General features: G+C 34.5%; 2 protein-coding genes across 4 annotated transcripts; both read left to right on the top strand.

The window, feature by feature from the left end:
- The first annotated feature begins 508 nt into the window (after window positions 1–508).
- VHA-A1 (vacuolar proton ATPase A1) lies at window positions 509–11,698 on the top strand. Its single transcript, XM_039045294.2, has 18 exons — window positions 509–1,017; window positions 1,742–1,786; window positions 2,229–2,351; window positions 3,603–3,710; window positions 3,906–4,019; window positions 4,089–4,262; window positions 4,676–4,813; window positions 5,157–5,264; window positions 5,459–5,566; window positions 5,721–5,869; window positions 6,572–6,725; window positions 8,702–8,862; window positions 8,964–9,170; window positions 9,287–9,470; window positions 9,557–9,640; window positions 9,847–10,040; window positions 10,130–10,189; window positions 10,946–11,698. Exons 1-18 carry the CDS (start codon window positions 874–876, stop codon window positions 11,148–11,150), a joined length of 2,460 nt encoding a protein of 819 aa, XP_038901222.1. The 5' UTR covers window positions 509–873; the 3' UTR covers window positions 11,151–11,698.
- Window positions 11,699–12,397: 699 nt separating this feature from the next.
- LOC120089329 (Transducin/WD40 repeat-like superfamily protein) lies at window positions 12,398–15,780 on the top strand. 3 transcript variants are annotated; one of them, XM_039046763.2, is made up of 5 exons: window positions 12,398–12,582; window positions 12,762–13,013; window positions 14,053–14,196; window positions 14,277–14,969; window positions 15,293–15,780. In XM_039046763.2, exons 1-5 carry the CDS (start codon window positions 12,454–12,456, stop codon window positions 15,539–15,541), a joined length of 1,467 nt encoding a protein of 488 aa, XP_038902691.1. In that variant the 5' UTR covers window positions 12,398–12,453; the 3' UTR covers window positions 15,542–15,780. The 3 variants fall into 3 exon arrangements, with proteins under 3 accessions (XP_038902691.1, XP_038902693.1, XP_038902694.1); XM_039046765.2 differs by having other exon boundaries at window positions 12,407–12,582; window positions 14,277–14,930; XM_039046766.2 differs by having other exon boundaries at window positions 12,407–12,582; window positions 14,277–14,828.
- The last annotated feature ends 2,148 nt before the right edge of the window (window positions 15,781–17,928 follow it).

Consider the following 17,928-nt stretch of genomic DNA (forward strand, 5'->3'; position numbering starts at 1 on the left):
AACCTAAATATGTAAAAATATACTTATTTATCAAATAATTATAATTTTTTTAGTTCAATAATTACAGTGTGTCTTTATCTATTTAGCTACATTTGAATTGACGAACTCATTTAAAAAAATTTTAGTACAACAATTGCAATAATGAACAGTTGGTAAGAATTGAACCTCCAATCTCAAAAGAAGAACTACACGTCAATACTACTAAATGAGTACTTTGACTTGTTTAGTCATATATATTTTTGTAACACTAAGTGCATGTCAAACTACATCCATCTTCATGCATTCCCTTCAATTACATATTAAAAAGTTTTTATTTTTTTTTTAAAAAAAAGAATCTATCGACAAACAACATTGACCGACAATTGTGTGGGTTGCACAAAGATAGATAAATTTCATATGCGTTTAATATTATATATGTATGTATGTGTGTATGAAAATGGAAAAGCATAGTAATGTATTGTATACGCCACATTTAAGACGTATCAATGAATCAATTCACATCGCATGTGCCTATAGAAATGGAACCACTTCTTGGGCTTGCGACCATATTCGTTTACAAAATTTGATTCGACGTTAGGAAATTAAAAAAGAGAAAAAAAAAAAAAAAAAGGAAGAAGAAGCATTCATTTCATTTTGCTAATACAAAAAATTTCTTCGTTTATTTCATTTAATACAAAAATTCCTTCGCCCCTTTTTTTCATCTTTAGTAATGGCAGTTGCAAGGAGAAAACTGAAGAATTGACGCACCAGAAATCTCACTCTCCTACCCCACGCGGACCAAGGTACTGTACAAACCGGAGCTTCAGATCTGAGACTCAACAGATCTCAATCCTCCGCCGCCGGTTTCTCTTTCGTTTCCGGTGACAATCAATCATGGAAGAGTTCTTGGACAATATACCTCCAATGGATCTGATGCGTTCCGAGAAGATGACTTTTGTCCAGCTTATTATCCCCGTTGAGTCCGCTCATCGAGCCATTTCATACCTTGGCGAGCTTGGCATCCTTCAGTTTAGAGATGTATGTTTCCAATTCTTCACATCGTACTAATTTTGTCATTTCGTTTGATGTTTAATTGATGGAGGAAGGGATTGGTGTTGTGTTTTCCTGCTCTCTTCACTGCAATTGTTAGAAATTTAGCGTGGATGTTAAGAATAAGCCGTTTTTACTATGTTTTATCAGCGTTTTCGTGGAAGAATTACCGGTTTTGCCGTTGAATTCTCAGTTCTTAGTTGTCTTCTCCGCCCTCTCTTTAAACGAATTCAACAGTATGAGTTTTGATTTATTAGCGGTTAGTAGAAATTTAGATGGATATTGAACTCTAATATTAGTTTATAGGTTACTTGGTTGCTCAAGTGTTGTGCAAATCTAGTAATTGTGTGAGAGTGTGTTATATGCAATTTATGTATGAGTTCAACGATCTCGGAATTGCACAATAAGTCACCAGTTGGATTTATGCGTTGACACAGCAGCATATAAAATGCGTCATCGGGATGCTCTATGCATTTGACTATTTGAGAATCTAATGGATCAAGCGTCGGGGGATAAATTATACTTGTTAGAAGTTGTTTGTGTACTATTCAAGCTGTAGTGCTAGATAATCACTGTTTGATACAATGTTTTAGAAGTAACTCGATTTGCTTGTCTCTTAATGGACATAAATATGCTGGGGACGATACTTTATTCTTTTTGTTGTTGGTTGGATAAAATTTTCAAATCACATTTTTCTTTCCCTCCTTGGCAGTTAAACGTGGACAAAAGTCCTTTCCAGAGAACCTTTGTTAACCAGGTAACTACTATACTTTGTGAAGAGGAACCTCTATGACATGTTTGCTTTATCGTTTGTAACTGATTGTTGGCAGATTTGATAGGTTTTCTGCGACATTCACTTCGAAACTTTATTGAGTATTGTTTTCTGTACATTGTTTGTTTCCAGATTTAATTGATTCTTGTGGGTGGCATTGAACTATTTTTATTTTTATTTTTAAAATTTTTTAGTTAATGATTTTCCTTCTTGAATTCTGTCCCCTCCAATCAACTGTTGGCGACCAATCCCTATAATGGAAACCACCTATCAGTGGTTTATAACATATTATTGATTTAGGTGTCACTTCAGTTATTTTAACTTATTGATTTCAAAATTTCTCTTTTATGATCAACAAGTCTATGCATGGCCGTGTCTCAAATGTTCATAAATGTTGGTTGTTTTATTGTTTGAGAGATTTTCACAGGTAAAGCGATGTGCAGAGATGTCAAGGAAGTTAAGATTTTTCAAAGATCAAATCAGTAAAGCTGGTGTACTGGCATCTACACGCCCAATTCTTCAAGAACATATTGAACTAGAGGAATTAGAGGTAAATTTCAAGCATTCCCCTTTTCTGCCTTTGCATTCAAATGCTTGATTAGTTGGAGGATATGTAAAGTACCCATAGGCAGCTATTAGTAGAGAATTTCACGACTGCAATGCTGGTTTTGCATGAAACTTTTATTAGAGGACTCAAAATTCTATGATACTTGTGGTCCTTTTGTAAGCTTCGCTTATTAAAATGTTCTTTCCTTGCCTCCTGATTTGGTGAACCCATCCCCATTTGTTATTTTATTCTTTGTAAAGGTAAGGTCTGTTTCCTTGTAATAAAAAAAGCTCCAATTTTGTGTTGTTGCCAAAAATACATTATTTGCAAAACATGTAGCTTATTTCAAAGATATAGCCTTACGAACACTAATAAATGGAAATAAATTATATTTCATAACCTTTACTACTATTATTATATATAACAACATATTATTTCACATACTCGATACATTTTATTTTATTATTATTATAATTTTTCTTTAATGAGGAACACCATAAATACATTAACTAACTTGTAATTTGGTTTCAAAGAATGTTATATCAAACATCTGTCTTGCAATATGAAGGAAATAGAGGTAGTTACGTAATCTTCTAACAGTTTTCTACTGAATAGATAAACTTAATTAGCTATTCATGGAATAGAACAAAATTATATACCCTTTTTTAGCGGTTTATATATCTATAATTCTTATCACAGTTCAATGACTAGTTTCTGATTTATTCATTTGTTACATAATATTAGTTATAATAAATAAATCAATTAAATCAGAGTGTTATTGGAATGAGATAATTAATCCAAATGAATTTAATTTATCAATAGAAATTCAATCAATGTTCATCAATCTAAGTTTATGTATTTTATTGGTTTCATTAGTGTATCCAAAAAAAAAAAAGTACGGTAAAGGAAATGGAAACTTTTGGAAATAAATGAATGTGCAGAAGGGGAGAGTGGTTCCACATTCAGCATCTTTAGTGGAATGTAGACAGGATGGACGAGATTCCAATTTATATGGTATTCGAGAATTGATGTATGGGACTCAGTATATGGTTGCACAAGCTAGGAATCTCAATTTCATTCCATATGTATCCAGAAGAATTTCCATAAACATGCCTTCAATGATTTGGTGCAACTGCAAACAACAATGCCAAATTGCAAATATTGCCTGAAGGCAGAATAGAGCAGTCTCTATAGTATGTCAGGACTGCTTTATTTCAGCATTTAATTGCATTTTCTGGGTTTCTTTATTGTCAGATACGACTGGCTGATCATGAGCATGAGCTGATTGAAATGAACTCTAACAGCGAGAAACTTCAACAGTCATATAATGAACTATTAGAATTCAAGATGGTATTGCAAAAGGTAAACTGATTGGCTTCTTGATCCTCCCCTTAATTTTTTTCATGAATTATGAATTTGGTTTTGGTAATGTTCTACTGCATGACAATCATGTAATAGTTCTATTCCTAGAATTTAAATGAGCAGAGACCAGCTATTGATCTTTCTCACTTATTTTTTCAGTAACTTCTTTAATATCTTTTTGTCTGGCAATTTCAGGCAAGCGTCTTTCTGGTGTCCAGTAATAGCCATTCAGTTTCAGAAGAAAGGGAATTGAATGAAAATGTTTTCTTGAATGATAACTATGTTGAGGATGGATCATTACTTGAACAGGTAGATTTTTCATACTTTAGTTATTGTACCTCCTATGCATGGCTATCTGATACCTGCACTATTTTGTAGGAAATGAGACCCGGACCATCCAACCAATCTGGTTTGAGATTTATTTGTGGAATTATTTGTAAATCCAAAGTTCTTAGATTTGAAAGGATGCTGTTTCGTGCAACTAGGGGAAATATGCTTTTCAATCAGGCACCAGCAGATGTACAGATCATGGATCCCATATCTACGGAAATGGTCTTCTCCTTACCCTTACCCTTACCATTGACTTTGTTTTTTGGTTTTAGATCAAGACCTAGTGTGCGACCTCTTTTTATTTGCATTTTCCAATCTGCTTTGTTGTGGTTAGTTATCATGAAATGATGTATTTTGTTGAACATTTAGTTTCCTTAAGATTTGCTTACTAACCAGGGGCCTCTTATATTTATTCCAAGGTTCCTCTGTTTTGAGAATTTTCCTAAGAAACTAGGAAGAACAGGCATGTAACAAGTTTCATTGACCAACGGGAAACCCTTTTTCTAGTCTTCATATGGAGAAAATGGAATACTCAAAAATAAACTTTTCCAATTTCCATCGCTTTTTATCAAATGCTTTTTGAAATAAATATTTTCCATCAGTCGTTATTTAAACCTATGTGCTTATCATTTCAGGTTGAGAAAACAGTATTTGTTGTGTTTTTCTCTGGGGAGCAGGCCAGAAACAAAGTTTTGAAGATCTGTGAGGCTTTTGGAGCAAATTGCTATCCTGTTCCTGAAGATATAACGAAACAAAGGCAGATAACTAGAGAAGTGAGTTGGTTTTTCAAAAAGTTGTTGAAAAAGAATTGCATATTTGGTCTATATTTTGTCATTGTTACTTCCAAAAAAGAAATATGTTTCTGGTTCAATTAAAATTCTAAAGAATTTCATTTTGCAGTCCCCTTATTTGAATCGGTAATGCATCAATGACAAACTATTAAGCTCTACTTGCAGTAATTAAATCCTGGCCTACTACCAATGGTGTTAGGCTAGCTAGAAGTATTAAAAATTGAAATAAATTAATTAATATAACTCAATTCCGCAACTCTCTACACATTTATTTGATTTCATCATAAAAGTATTGTTGACCTCCTCAATTTGTATGCGGCTGCAGGTGTCTTCTCGCCTCACTGAACTTGAGGCCACTTTAGATGCTGGGATCCGTCACCGAAATGAGGCTCTTGCATCAATAGGGTTTCACTTGATTAAATGGATGAGTATGGTAAGAAGTAAGAGAAGTACGGTTACTTTTCTCTTGTGATCTGAAACTTCTTTCAAATTTTGAAGTGTGCACATTGAGTCATTGACAAGCTTCTAATCCTTGGGGAAATTAAGTTGATTTTTTGACGTCAGATATGCAGATTTGTAAATTGTTCAGTTCATCATTGTGATATTGTGTCTCTCATTTTTTCTCAGGTAAGAAGGGAAAAGGCTGTATATGATACGTTGAACATGTTGAATTTTGATGTCACTAAAAAATGTCTCGTTGGAGAAGGATGGTGCCCAATCTTTGCAAAAACTCAGGTAGCTTGTTGTACCAGTCATTATAACATTCATATGTATCCTGTGATATTGGCTAACCTAGCTTTGCAGTTGGACATATTGTTTGTTGTCCTACTTCATGGAACCTTTCTGTTGTTAACATTGTAGGATTTTTTGTTCCATAATAATTTCACAGATTCAGGAGGCACTGCAGCGAGCAACATTTGATAGCAGTTCACAAGTGGGGATAATATTTCATGTGATGGATACGGTTGAATCCCCTCCTACATATTTTAGAACAAACCGTTTGACAAGTGCTTTTCAAGAAATTGTTGATGCCTATGGGTGAGTTTCTTGTTGAGACTTGAAATATTAAGGCTGTATTTGATAATGGTTTTGTTTTTCAAAATTATACTTGCTTCTTACCATTTTTTGGATATAGTTTCCACCTTTCTTAAAACTAAATTTGTACTAGAATCCAAATTTCGAAAATGGAAACAAGTTTCTGAAATTATTGACAAGTATGAGATTTCAATCTATAAAAGTGGCAACAAAAATATCTACATCTTTGTAAATCTTGGGAAAAAATCACAAAAGATTATGAACTGGAATAAAAAAAGAAACAGATAAAGATTCTATACCATACCTCGAAATCCAAATACCATACTGTCTAGGAATTAGGACGATGACATCTAGAGGAAAGAGTTGAAGAGGTTAGGGGTATTAGGGAATGGGCATATGGCCTTTTTTGGCAGTTTGTCCATGGCTGTAAGTGTCTTCATGTGCCAGAGTTTTATCGGTGCAAGTATTAAGCTGTTGTATCATACTCCTTTACGGTCCTGCAGCATGTACATGGCTTGTAACCAGTAAAATTTGTGGGACATATTATTTTGGATAAATTATATGCTTTTAGATTTCAATGATGATCTATACTAATTGGAATTACAGTTCATGTAAGGTCTAGTTGATACTTGTTTCGTCATATATATTTTACTTCTGGTTCTACTAATTATAGTTTGAGTTTAACGTTCTAATTTGAAATTGCAGTGTTGCTAGATATCAAGAAGCAAATCCTGCAGTTTACACTGTTATTACATTTCCATTCCTATTCGCAGTGATGTTTGGGGATTGGGGTCATGGAATATGCTTGTTGCTTGGAGCTTTATTTCTTATAGCTCGTGAAAGTAAGCTCAATAATCAGGTATACAATATTTTTCTTCAATATTATAGTTATGCTTTAAATTTTTCACTAATGGTCAGAAGAATAAGATTACTTTACTGCTTGTTCTTTAAAAACATGAAACTTCAATGCTGATACACCATGAGTTGTGGTATTCCCACACATTACTATTGTCAACGAGGACTAGAAAATCATATGCTAAGAATTTTAATGACTTTAAGAATCTTTATTTATTTGTCAAATGTTGTAGGATCAGACGGGTTGTCCAGTGAAACTAGTTGAGGTGCGCATAAACTGGCCTGGACATTAACGGATATAAAAAAAAAAGGAAAAAAAACAATAAAGAAACTTTTGTTTGAATGCAAAGGAAACCTAAAAAAGACAAAATGTCAAAGCTAGAAGTGGGAATTACAAAAAACTCCCAGAAAAAAAGCCCTCACAATGGCCTGGAGTCGCAGACTGCCTTCTTTTTTTCCCTTTCTTTCATTTTCTTCTTCAAGCATCGAGACGCCACCCCTCAGGATTTTGGCTTGATTTCGTTCTCTTTATCACCTGGGCTTTGAAAATTCTTGATTTAATGCTTATTTTTCTCATAATTTTCTAATTTGTCAAATTTTCTTAAAGTGCTCAATATCTACAAAATAATCAAATATTCCCGTGAAACTCACACAATCAAACACAAAACTAACAAAAGATAAGCCTCAGAAACAACACATTTTATGTACTATCAAGTTAGTTCATTGAGGAGTTTATTCTCCGTTTGCCTTCCCATGGTAATAGGTTGTTTTTGTGGTCGGCTGGGGTGTGTACTATTTTGTGGGGGCTTAAGGGTGAGAGAAACAATCAAATTTTGGGAGGGTGTGGGAGTTCTTTTGGTGGTGTTTGATCCCTTATTAGATTTTTGTTACTTTCTGGGCCGCTGTTCCTCAGCACTTTTGTAACCATTCTCTCTGATTATCCGTCTTTCTTGATATCTTGATGGGAGTCCTTTCTTGTAGTTTAGCTTGCCCATATATTATTTCAATTTTTTTTTCTCCGTAAAAGTCAGTTTTTTTATTTAAAAAAACATTGATTTTGTTTTACTTTTCTTTTCCCTTTTAAAAACCTTTTGCTGAAAACATTGGTAGAATTTTGTTGTTTTTAAACACGACTATTTAAATTTCATTTTCCAACTCTTATGGATTGAAAATCCTTGCCTTGCAAACTCAAAATTCTGAAAGAATATTATATATCTCCATCATATTTTTTCAAATCTTTAACAATTGAGCAGAATCCTCATTGTTAGTTATTGCAGTCTAGATGAAAGAAATCTGTAGAATCAATTACCATACCCTGCAGATTGTCACTTGCTTTCATTTAGAAAAGCACTTGTGAAGCTGAAGCCATAACACTTACTCACCCGTGGAGTTCTTAAAGCAGGTGACCATGTCAACCTTCCTTCACTATTATCATCAACTGGGATGATGCGTTTCTTATTACATCAGTTAAAGAGCTGCATCTAAAGAAAAATCTTCCACAATCTTTCAATCAATCATTGAAACTTCAATTGCTTTAGAGATAGAAAAGGGAGAAAATTGATGAAATCGAGCCATGGGGTGAAAGGATAAATGGATCTTTAACCAGTTCGTTGCTTCTGATTCCTATCTTATAAACCTGTTGACGCAGCAGGTCAAAAAGGTCCTTGCTAATATATCCTATCCACAACCCTAAATGTATCTTTTCACCCATGGTGGACACTCATCTTTCAGAAGAATATCTAGAGCAACTAGCCTTTTGGGACGACAATGGTTTGAATTTGATGATTACTTGATAATTATCTGAGAACCATTTAACTGAAATACGTACTTGGTCGTCTGGAACTTGGTTGCTTCAGTAATCTACCTGGTTCTGAATAAATAGCAAATAATCTCTGGTCTCTGAGTCTGGACTATCTATTTCATAATTAGGTATCCCATATGTGGTCACATTACCTAATATGCATATCTAATTGTAACCAGAAATTAGGAAGCTTTATGGAGATGCTATTTGGTGGCCGCTATGTTCTTCTTTTGATGTCCCTATTTTCAATTTATTGTGGGTTGATCTACAATGAGTTCTTCTCTGTTCCGTATCATATATTTGGCGCATCTGCTTACAAGTGTCGAGATAATTCATGCAGGTGATGCTTTGTTGCCGTTTGTAATTTTTAAGGTTAAATAAACAATCTGATGGTTTCCTGTTTCTAATCTGATGATTTTAATTTTTGTTGATCATTGACAGTGATGCACACACTGTTGGCTTAGTTAAATACCGTGATCCCTATCCATTTGGTGTTGATCCAAGCTGGCGAGGAAGTCGTTCAGAACTTCCTTTTCTGAACTCTCTTAAAATGAAGCTATCTATCCTGTTGGGTATTGCTCAAATGAACTTAGGGATCATATTGAGTTATTTTAATGCACGTTTTACTGGAAGCTCACTTGATATCAGGTCTCTACTTTCACCTTCAGTTTTTCATGTTTGTCCTTCCTTTAAAATGAGTTGCTGTCAGACTTTAAATAGGGGAGGCAGGCTAAAGAGAAACTCGCTCTATCTTATATTATCAGGTACCAGTTTGTACCACAAGTCATCTTCCTTAACAGCCTTTTTGGATATCTTTCTCTTCTCATTGTCATCAAGTGGTGCACTGGATCTCAAGCAGACCTCTATCATGTAATGATTTACATGTTTTTAAGCCCATTTGATGATCTTGGTGAGAACGAATTGTTTTGGGGCCAAAGACCTCTTCAAGTATGATCTCTAACTCTGTTCTCTATTGTTGCTGACCATGTAAACTTAATGTTCTGTCCTGATGTATGCAATGCTCAACATTGCAGATTATCTTGTTGATGTTGGCTATAGTTGCAGTGCCTTGGATGCTTTTTCCTAAACCCTTTATTTTGAAAAAGATTCACACAGAGGTATGCTAGATCTTACAACTTTTAATACTCTCTCCCGTGTCATCGCAGAAGCCTTTTCGAATGTTTTAAAATGTTTTCTGATTAGTCAAGCTGGTATTTGTTTCCTTTGAAGTTAGATATTTTTGCTAGCTATATAACTTAAAAAATATACATATATCTTTGGATGATTCAATACTTCTAACCCCTTACCGAATGATACATTCCAGAGATTTCAAGGTCGTACATATGGGATGCTTGGAACCACTGAGATAGATCTTGAGGGGGAACCTGATTCGGCAAGGCAGCACCAAGAGGACTTCAATTTTAGTGAGATTTTTGTTCACCAAATGATTCACTCCATAGAATTCGTCTTGGGTGCAGTTTCAAATACAGCATCATATCTTCGACTGTGGGCTTTAAGGTACTCTAATGGCATTGCTATTTCTTCGGAACCTCCATCCATCTCATAATTGTAATATAGCTGAGCCTTATATTTGTTGCTTTGTACAGCTTGGCGCACTCGGAACTGTCAACAGTTTTCTATGAGAAAGTACTCCTCTTAGCTTGGGGGTAAGTTTAAGATTTCCTTCTCTTTGCAATTACCATTCTTGGTACTCACCTGACCTCTTACAACATGCATAATGAAGGAAATACGAAGGGTCTTTAAACTCGTAAAATTCATGTCATATTTATCTCCTCTTAAGCCACATGTACGTACTAGTTGGTCAAAATTCTGATGAGGAGAATTATAGGATAAGTATATTTTAGTTAATATTTAGGGTGTGTTTGGTTTAACTTTTTAAGTGTTTAAAAAAAATTGAAGTGTTTGGCAACCACTAAAAATAGCTTTTGAAGTTCTTTCAAAGCATATCTTAAATAGTTTTTATCAACACAGTTTAAATAAAAAGACTTTTGAAAAATGTTTTTCTATCCAGTCAATCCAAACAAGCCCTTAGTTTAATTGTTAATTTATATTAATTAGTGTTTAATTAGTTATTTTCATATTTCCTTGTTAGGCTATAAATAGCCTCTTTTAGGTTATAATAAGAAACTTTTGAATATCATTTGAATTAGAACATTACTCTTCTTTTGGAGAGAGTTCTCTCAACCTTAAGAGATGAATTTCCCTTAGGCCATGGATTTGGCCTAATACCTTTCTTGTTGCGTCAAATTCTCTAGGGAGAGGCATAGCTAAACCAAAAAAAAAGAAAGAAAGAAATGTTTTCTTCTAATCTTTGAGTTCACTGCGCTGCTCGAGACGAAACCAAATTTTTGTATTTATTGAATGTCAAGCATGTACAAGTACTGATATTGTTGTGGCAATAGGTATGACAGCTTTGTCATCCGGCTGATCGGCTTAGCTGTTTTTTCGTTTGCCACTGCTTTCATACTTCTTATGATGGAGACCCTTAGTGCGTTCCTTCATGCCTTGCGTCTTCATTGGGTTGAATTTCAAAATAAATTCTACCATGGTGATGGCCACAAGTTCAAACCTTTTTCCTTTGCCTCCATCGATGAGGAAGAAGATTAAGCGACTCATGGCAGTTCTTCGGAAGGGCAAGAGTTAGAAGGAGGCCGAGCGAGGGACCTAAAGAACTAACATTTATAGAAAAGAAAAAAGAAACCATTTTGTTTGGCAGAGTATTAGTGATACTTTGATCTGACAGTTGCGATCCCCAATTTTGACTTAGAAATATGAAATCCTGGCTCATTCTTTGGATCTGCTCACGCAAAAAGGGTTCAGATTACAACCATGGCAATCTTTCTTGGAGATATAGATTTTTTTTTTTCCCTTTTTTTATGTTTTTTTTTCTCTTTCCTTTCATATTCTTATATCAAAAGTTGAGGTTCAGTAGTTCAGTTGATGTAAAGAGGAGCTGGGGATATCTTCTATCATACATCTTGTAGTTCTTCCTGTATTTGGGTTCTTGAATAGGAATTTACATAAAAAATGAACGCACAAATACTTGTGTGAATTTTTTTTCTTCGGATACTTGTGCCTTTATTTCTATTTTCAGAATGTAATTGTTAATTGCTCTCAGAGCTTTCCTCAAATATATTTGTAAGATTTTATTATCATTTGAAGTTGCTTTCCAATAATATGCCATCTATCTGTAGTTATATTTGTTCTTCCACTTCATCTCAATGTCATAGTGGAGAGAGGAGACCCATCTAATCTATGATGGTGAAGGGAGAGAGTTTAGCGTTTGATTTGACCTTCTTTACCTTTTTTTTGAGAAACAGTTTAGCATTTGAAATTGCATAATAGGAGTAGGCGATTTTGATTTCACCTGTCCAATTTTTCTTCCATCATCATATTACAAAAATTACAAAAACAAAAAGTGCTAATTGAAAGATGTGTTAACTGTTAATACTAATATATAGAAAGAATTTAAATTTATAACAATAGTGTAGAAAAATGAGTTAAATTATAAGTTTAATTCTGGAACTTTTCTATGGATATGTTAATTGATGTTTGAATACATTAGCGACCTCTATGGTACTAAAAAGAAGAAAATCTTGAACTTTCATGTTTGTTCGATTCTTCCTACCCTCCATTGTAATAAAAAAAATCTTTTTAACTTTTATGTAACTGTTGAATAGAGTCGTGAATTTTAAAATGTATTCAATATGCTGGTATCTAGTATTTTATGATATATTTTCTTTTTCTGAAGGGTAATGTTTTATGACATATTAAACCTTTTTTTCTCTTAAGAATTCAAATACACGGAGTTATTTACACGTGGCGACGTTGGATGTTGGTATATGTAACATTTTTCTGTCAGCAGAGTTGTTTCATCATTTCGTCCTTCGTTCGAAATTTTCCGAAATCCATGTGGAAAAAATTCTCTCGGATGAATTCTTGTTATGAAGGAACGAACTGTGAGTTAGTTGAAATTTGCAATAGAGAAATCGGTATTTCTCGATCAAGAAACTTCTCTCGCAGATTCTGTGCTTCAGAGGTTCTTGAAATTTCTACGTTTTATTCTGATTCGATTTTCCCATTTCATTCTCAATCCGTTCAGTGATCGCTAACTTTTGAATTTCGTGTAGTTAGTTAGGTCACTTCTTCGTTCAATTTTCTTCTTAATTTTGCTTCGCCTGTTAATGCAACACATCTTGTTTACTGAACTGAATGCAGATTATTGTAAAGCAGCTGAATCTTGAAAAGAAGTTAAATGGTCACGATGGCTGTGTAAACGCCGTAGAGTTTAACTCGACTGGCGATCTTCTCGTGTCCGGTTCCGATGACTGCAAAGTCATATTGTGGGATTGGGCAAGAAATTCTGAGAGGTTTTCGTATCCTTCTGGTCACCTCGACAACATATTCCAAACCAAAATTATGCCATTCACTGATGATCAGAAAATAGTAACTTCGGCTGCCGATGGGAAGGTGATTTTGAATAATATAAAATGACATTTCCTGCCATTTATACCTTTTTGCTGTTGCTTGTTTAGCTTTGTTCATTGGTTTTACCCTTTTCTTTGGCAATAAAGTTAAATTATTCGAGGGGCTAGAATAATGTGGTGGGCTGTCTATGCTGATAGATGTAAGAGGGATTTGGGCTTTAATGGTTCATCCTAGGATTTGGAGGGGAGTCGCTACAATGGGGCGATTATTTGAGGGGCTGGAATAATGTGGCGGGCGGTTTTATACCGATAAATGTAAGAGGGATTTTGAAAATTTGTGGTTTAATGGTGCATCCGAGGATTTAGAAGGGATTGGCGGCTACAATGCGACGACCACATTGAATAATTTTCCAGAAAAGGGGTTCTATTACTTAAGTTTTTGTTCATTTCATTTATTTGTGTGGCGTTGGCTTTGTTGTCTTGAGCTTCTTCGATTCCCTTTTAATTTAATGGACTTCGGTTGATGTTGGCTTAAAAGATAGTTAAATAATGTGGATTGTTAAACCTTTTGTGAAAGAAATATTTGTAACTCGTAATCTTGCATGATCAGTCCTCATCCATATGCAACTGTCTTTACCATTAGCTTCCGTGCAAAAGTCACTATTATATAATGAATTACATTCTTTCTCATGTCTCCAGCATCGTTTCTTGGTCTATCTTTTGCCTTTATTCCCAATCCAGGTTGGGTAAAAGATAACTTAATTATTATGTACGTAGAAAAATATCAGGTTTTGCTGATGATACTGGCAGATAGAAGACAGAACGGAAGGTGTGTATTGCAAAATTAAAAGGTGTGTATTGAAAAATTAATGTGTTGATGTTTATAGATTGTAGAAGAATGAGTTGGTTGTACTAGAGCAATTTTTTTGTTCATATTATGTCTTTAGTTTCCGTATTGTATATCAATTTGAAGTTAGGTATGTGGTGGCATCTGGTTTTGGCCCAACTTGTATTCTCCAATCTTTGTAAATATGGAAATATTATCAACTTGAATGCTAGTTTTTTCTCTCTTTTTCTTGCAGGTAAGACTTGGGCAAGTCTTGGGTGATGGCAGAGTTATTACAAAAATGTTGGGGGAGCATCAAGGCCCTGTTCATGAACTTGCTGTGGAGCCTGGAAGCCCACACATGCTTTACAGCTGTGGTGAAGACGGTCTTGTGCAGCATGTAAGTGAATTTTCTGTATGATCCTCTATTGAAGTTTTTAAATTCCATTTATGATGTGACCTTTTTGTTCTAATTTTCAGTTCGATTTACGCAATACTTCTGTGAGAAAACTTTTCTATTGCACCACCTTTGCTGAAAGAAGCAAGCAGCCTCCTAAGAGTGTTGAACTGAATGCCATTGTAATTGACCCAAGAAATCCAAATTACTTTGCATTGGGTGGTTCAGATGAATATGCACGCTTGTATGATTTGAGGAACTGCCGAGGTGATGCATTTACAAGTTCGAACAGAGTTCTTGATACTTTCTGCCCACACCATTTGATCCAAACTAACAATTTCCACATCACGGGATTGGCTTTCTCAAATTCAAGTGAGCTGCTAGTAACTTACAGTGACGAGCTTATTTATTTGTTTCAGAAGAACATGGGGCTAGGCCCCTCACCATTGACTGTCTCGTCTGAGAATTTGTTGCGGAAACTTAAACAGCCACAGGTTTACACAGGACACAGAAACTCAGCAACAGTTAAAGGGGTGAATTTCTTTGGCCCCAACGCAGAATATGTTGTGAGTGGCTCTGATTGTGGTCATATATATATTTGGAAGAAGAAGGGAGCTCCACTTGTGAAATTAATGGTGGGTGATCGTAATGTCGTAAATCATATCGAGCCCCATCCACACCTACCTATTCTTGCTACGTGTGGTATTGAAAATAATGTAAAGATATGGACTCCCATGGTTAGTGATGTTCCTCCGTTGCCTGATGACATTGAACCAGTAAATATCACCTCTCTTACGAGCATTGTCCCTATGGTTCATTTTGTTCTCTCCTTGACTAGAAGTATATTAGAACTTTAGCAAGCTGATACATTGTCGCATATTTAATCTTTTATGCATATTCTTAATGCTCTCTCTAATTGGTTTTGCTACCATTTTTTGTATTCTGCTTCTCTTCTTCTATAATTCGTTTGCTGCCATTTGCATCGAGAAGAATATAACTCATAAAACTTGCTCGTACATGATCAGTTGCAAATATCAGGAGAAACCATGAATTTTTAAGAAATGAGCAGATATCTCATTATACATGTATCATTGACCAGATAATGGAGTCCAATAGGCAAGGAAGAGAAGACCATTCACGGGTGACCCTTACTCCTGATGTTATCATGCATGTCCTACGCCTGCAAAGAAGACAAGCATCTGCATTTACCGAAAGAAGATACAGCGCAGCCGATATCGACAGCGATGAAGAAAATGAATGGGAATCTTATAATCTACAAGTCCTAGATGGCAATGTTTCTTTTGAAGAAGATTCCACAGAATATGCTTCTGAGTGTAACATCAGCTAGCATTCCCCATTAAGAAGAGTAAGTGCCTGGCTTCTTTAGATCAGCTTTTCATCAGACTCATTTAGAGTGATTTTGATTCCTCATTATGTTGTGCATGTCTCATTTTTCTTCTTCGTTTTTTAGGGGAATTAACAAGAAACGCTATAGTTTCTCTCTAATAAACGGTGTAGAATGGATCTGATTCAACCCAATATTATGTTTGGATTGACAAAACAAAAAAATATATATTTTTTGAAAAAGTCATTTTTATTTAAGCTCTTTTGATAAAAGAACCATTTAAAAATACACTTTAAAAGTGTTTCAAAAACAATTTGGAAGAGTTGTCAAATACTTCAATTTTTTCTAAAAGGCTTATTTTCAAAATTACACACTTAAAATGTTAAACCAAATACACCGTAAGTATAAATCAATTGATTAAGATGTTACTAAAGTCAAGTCTAGTTATTTCGTAGGCTCAATCGAGAAGGTTTATAAATCTACCTTTTCTAGCTTAGTGGTAGACAATTTGAAAATATATAATTGTATTTCATGTTTTTATACATGTTTGATAGTATATTTGAAATTGAATCCCAATTCAATCGATTTATCGTTGTGTTTGATATAATATTTTTATAAATCATAAAATTAATTGTAGCTTCTTACTAAATATTAGGTTGAACATAAATTATTAATAATTAATTTATGGATTTATGTTAAAAATTTTATATAATAATTATTTTACAATATCATATAGTTCCTAATACATTTAATACATTTCTTTTGTGAGGAAAATACATATTTTAATCTAACAAGAATGAGAATGAGTTGAATTTCTGATATGAAATAGGAAAATTGGCAAAAATTGCCTATTTGGAGTTTGATTTTGTATTTTTTACCTATTTTTGAAAAAAAAAGTTTTTTTTTACCCCCTTGATGTTGAAAATGATGTAAGCATAGAAAATATTGGTTGTACAATTACTCTTATGCCCCTTATTAAATTCTCACTCTCAATTTCAACAACCAACCTACCAAATAATTCACAAAAAAAATTCTCCACCTCAAAAATTTATTCACAAAAAATTATTTTATCCAAAATTAATTGACAAAAAAAATTTCACATTTCAACACAAAAAATTCTCCACCAAATTTAATTTGTTTCCAACCTCACAAAAAGTTCTCTTCACCAAATTATTTCCGAAATAAAGTCTTTCGTCAAGTCTAAAACTTGTATTTCACGAAGTTGTAATTTTGTATACTCTATAAGAAAGTATCTATTTCATTTTGTATGTATTCAATAGTTCGATAATTTCTGAAAATTTTGACAAAAATAAATAACATTTTTGGAGTTTGATTTATGCTTGTTTTGTTGATTGTTTATTTTTATATATATAATGCTCTGCATTTGATATTTATATAAAAAAAATGAAAAAATAATAATTTTTTTTTAAGATACCCGACTAGGCTTCACCGAATATTTACCAAAGCTTCCCATTTTGAGGTTCGTTTAGTTCCAAACGTTACACGATGTGAAGAAAAGTTAGACGATCGTGTACCTACGGGAGCTAAGCGATGCGTTTAAATGCTATACGATACCACTACGCGATCGTTTAACTTTGGCGTAGGAACTAAACAATATGTCGGATTTGCTAAACGATGGCACTGTACGATCGTTTAGCTACGACGTGCGCTAAGCGATGCGATGAAGTGTTATGCGATAGCACAGAGCGATCGTTTAGATGCAGAGCTAAGCGATCGTGGCGTGGGAACTAAACGATACGTTTGGATTTGCTAAACGATGGCACTACACGATCGTTTAGCTACGACGCGCGCTAAGCAATGCGATGAAGTGCTACGTGATAGCGATGAGCGATCATTTAGATGCAAAGCTAAGCGATTGTGGCGTGGGAACTAAACGATACGTTGGATTTGCTAAACGATGGCACTACACGATCGTTTAGCTACAACGCATGCTAACCTATGCGGTGAAGTGCTGCGCGATAACACTGAGCGATCGTGGCGTGGGAACTAAACGATACGTTGGATTTGCTAAACGATGACACTACACGATCATTTAGCTACGATGCGCACTAAGCGATGACATGAAAGCGCTAGGCGATGGTGTTAAGCGATTGTGTAGTTCTATACGATAGAGCTAAGCAATAGTTAGGCGACGGTACTAAGCGATTGTTTAGCTTCAAAACACTAGACAATAGCCTTCAGCGCTACACGACCGGTTCATGAAATAGATAAATTAGATTACGAACACATCATGAACATCAATGCATACTTAAAAAAAAATTAAAAAAAATTATATATAAATATTATTTAAAAAAATAATTTTTTTTAAAAAAAAAGGTTCGGCCCATACCCGGCCGGGTACGGCGCTGGGCAAAAAAAATAGAATACCC

This window comes from Benincasa hispida, chromosome 10 (genome assembly GCF_027475165.1).
Source record: "Benincasa hispida cultivar pf3 chromosome 10, pf3_genome.v1.1, whole genome shotgun sequence".
Taxonomy (NCBI): domain Eukaryota; kingdom Viridiplantae; phylum Streptophyta; class Magnoliopsida; order Cucurbitales; family Cucurbitaceae; genus Benincasa; species Benincasa hispida.

Coding starts and splice junctions, on each gene's coding strand:
- VHA-A1 (XM_039045294.2), top strand. CDS start 874: ATGGAAGAGTTCTTGGACAATATACCTCCAATGGATCTGATGCGTTCC. Junction 4,814..5,156: donor AAAGGCAGATAACTAGAGAA/GTGAGTTGGTTT, acceptor ATGCGGCTGCAG/GTGTCTTCTCGCCTCACTGA. Junction 9,471..9,556: donor GGGGCCAAAGACCTCTTCAA/GTATGATCTCTA, acceptor TCAACATTGCAG/ATTATCTTGTTGATGTTGGC.
- LOC120089329 (XM_039046763.2), top strand. CDS start 12,454: ATGTGGAAAAAATTCTCTCGGATGAATTCTTGTTATGAAGGAACGAAC. Junction 12,583..12,761: donor GCAGATTCTGTGCTTCAGAG/GTTCTTGAAATT, acceptor AACTGAATGCAG/ATTATTGTAAAGCAGCTGAA. Junction 14,970..15,292: donor TGCCTGATGACATTGAACCA/GTAAATATCACC, acceptor ATCATTGACCAG/ATAATGGAGTCCAATAGGCA.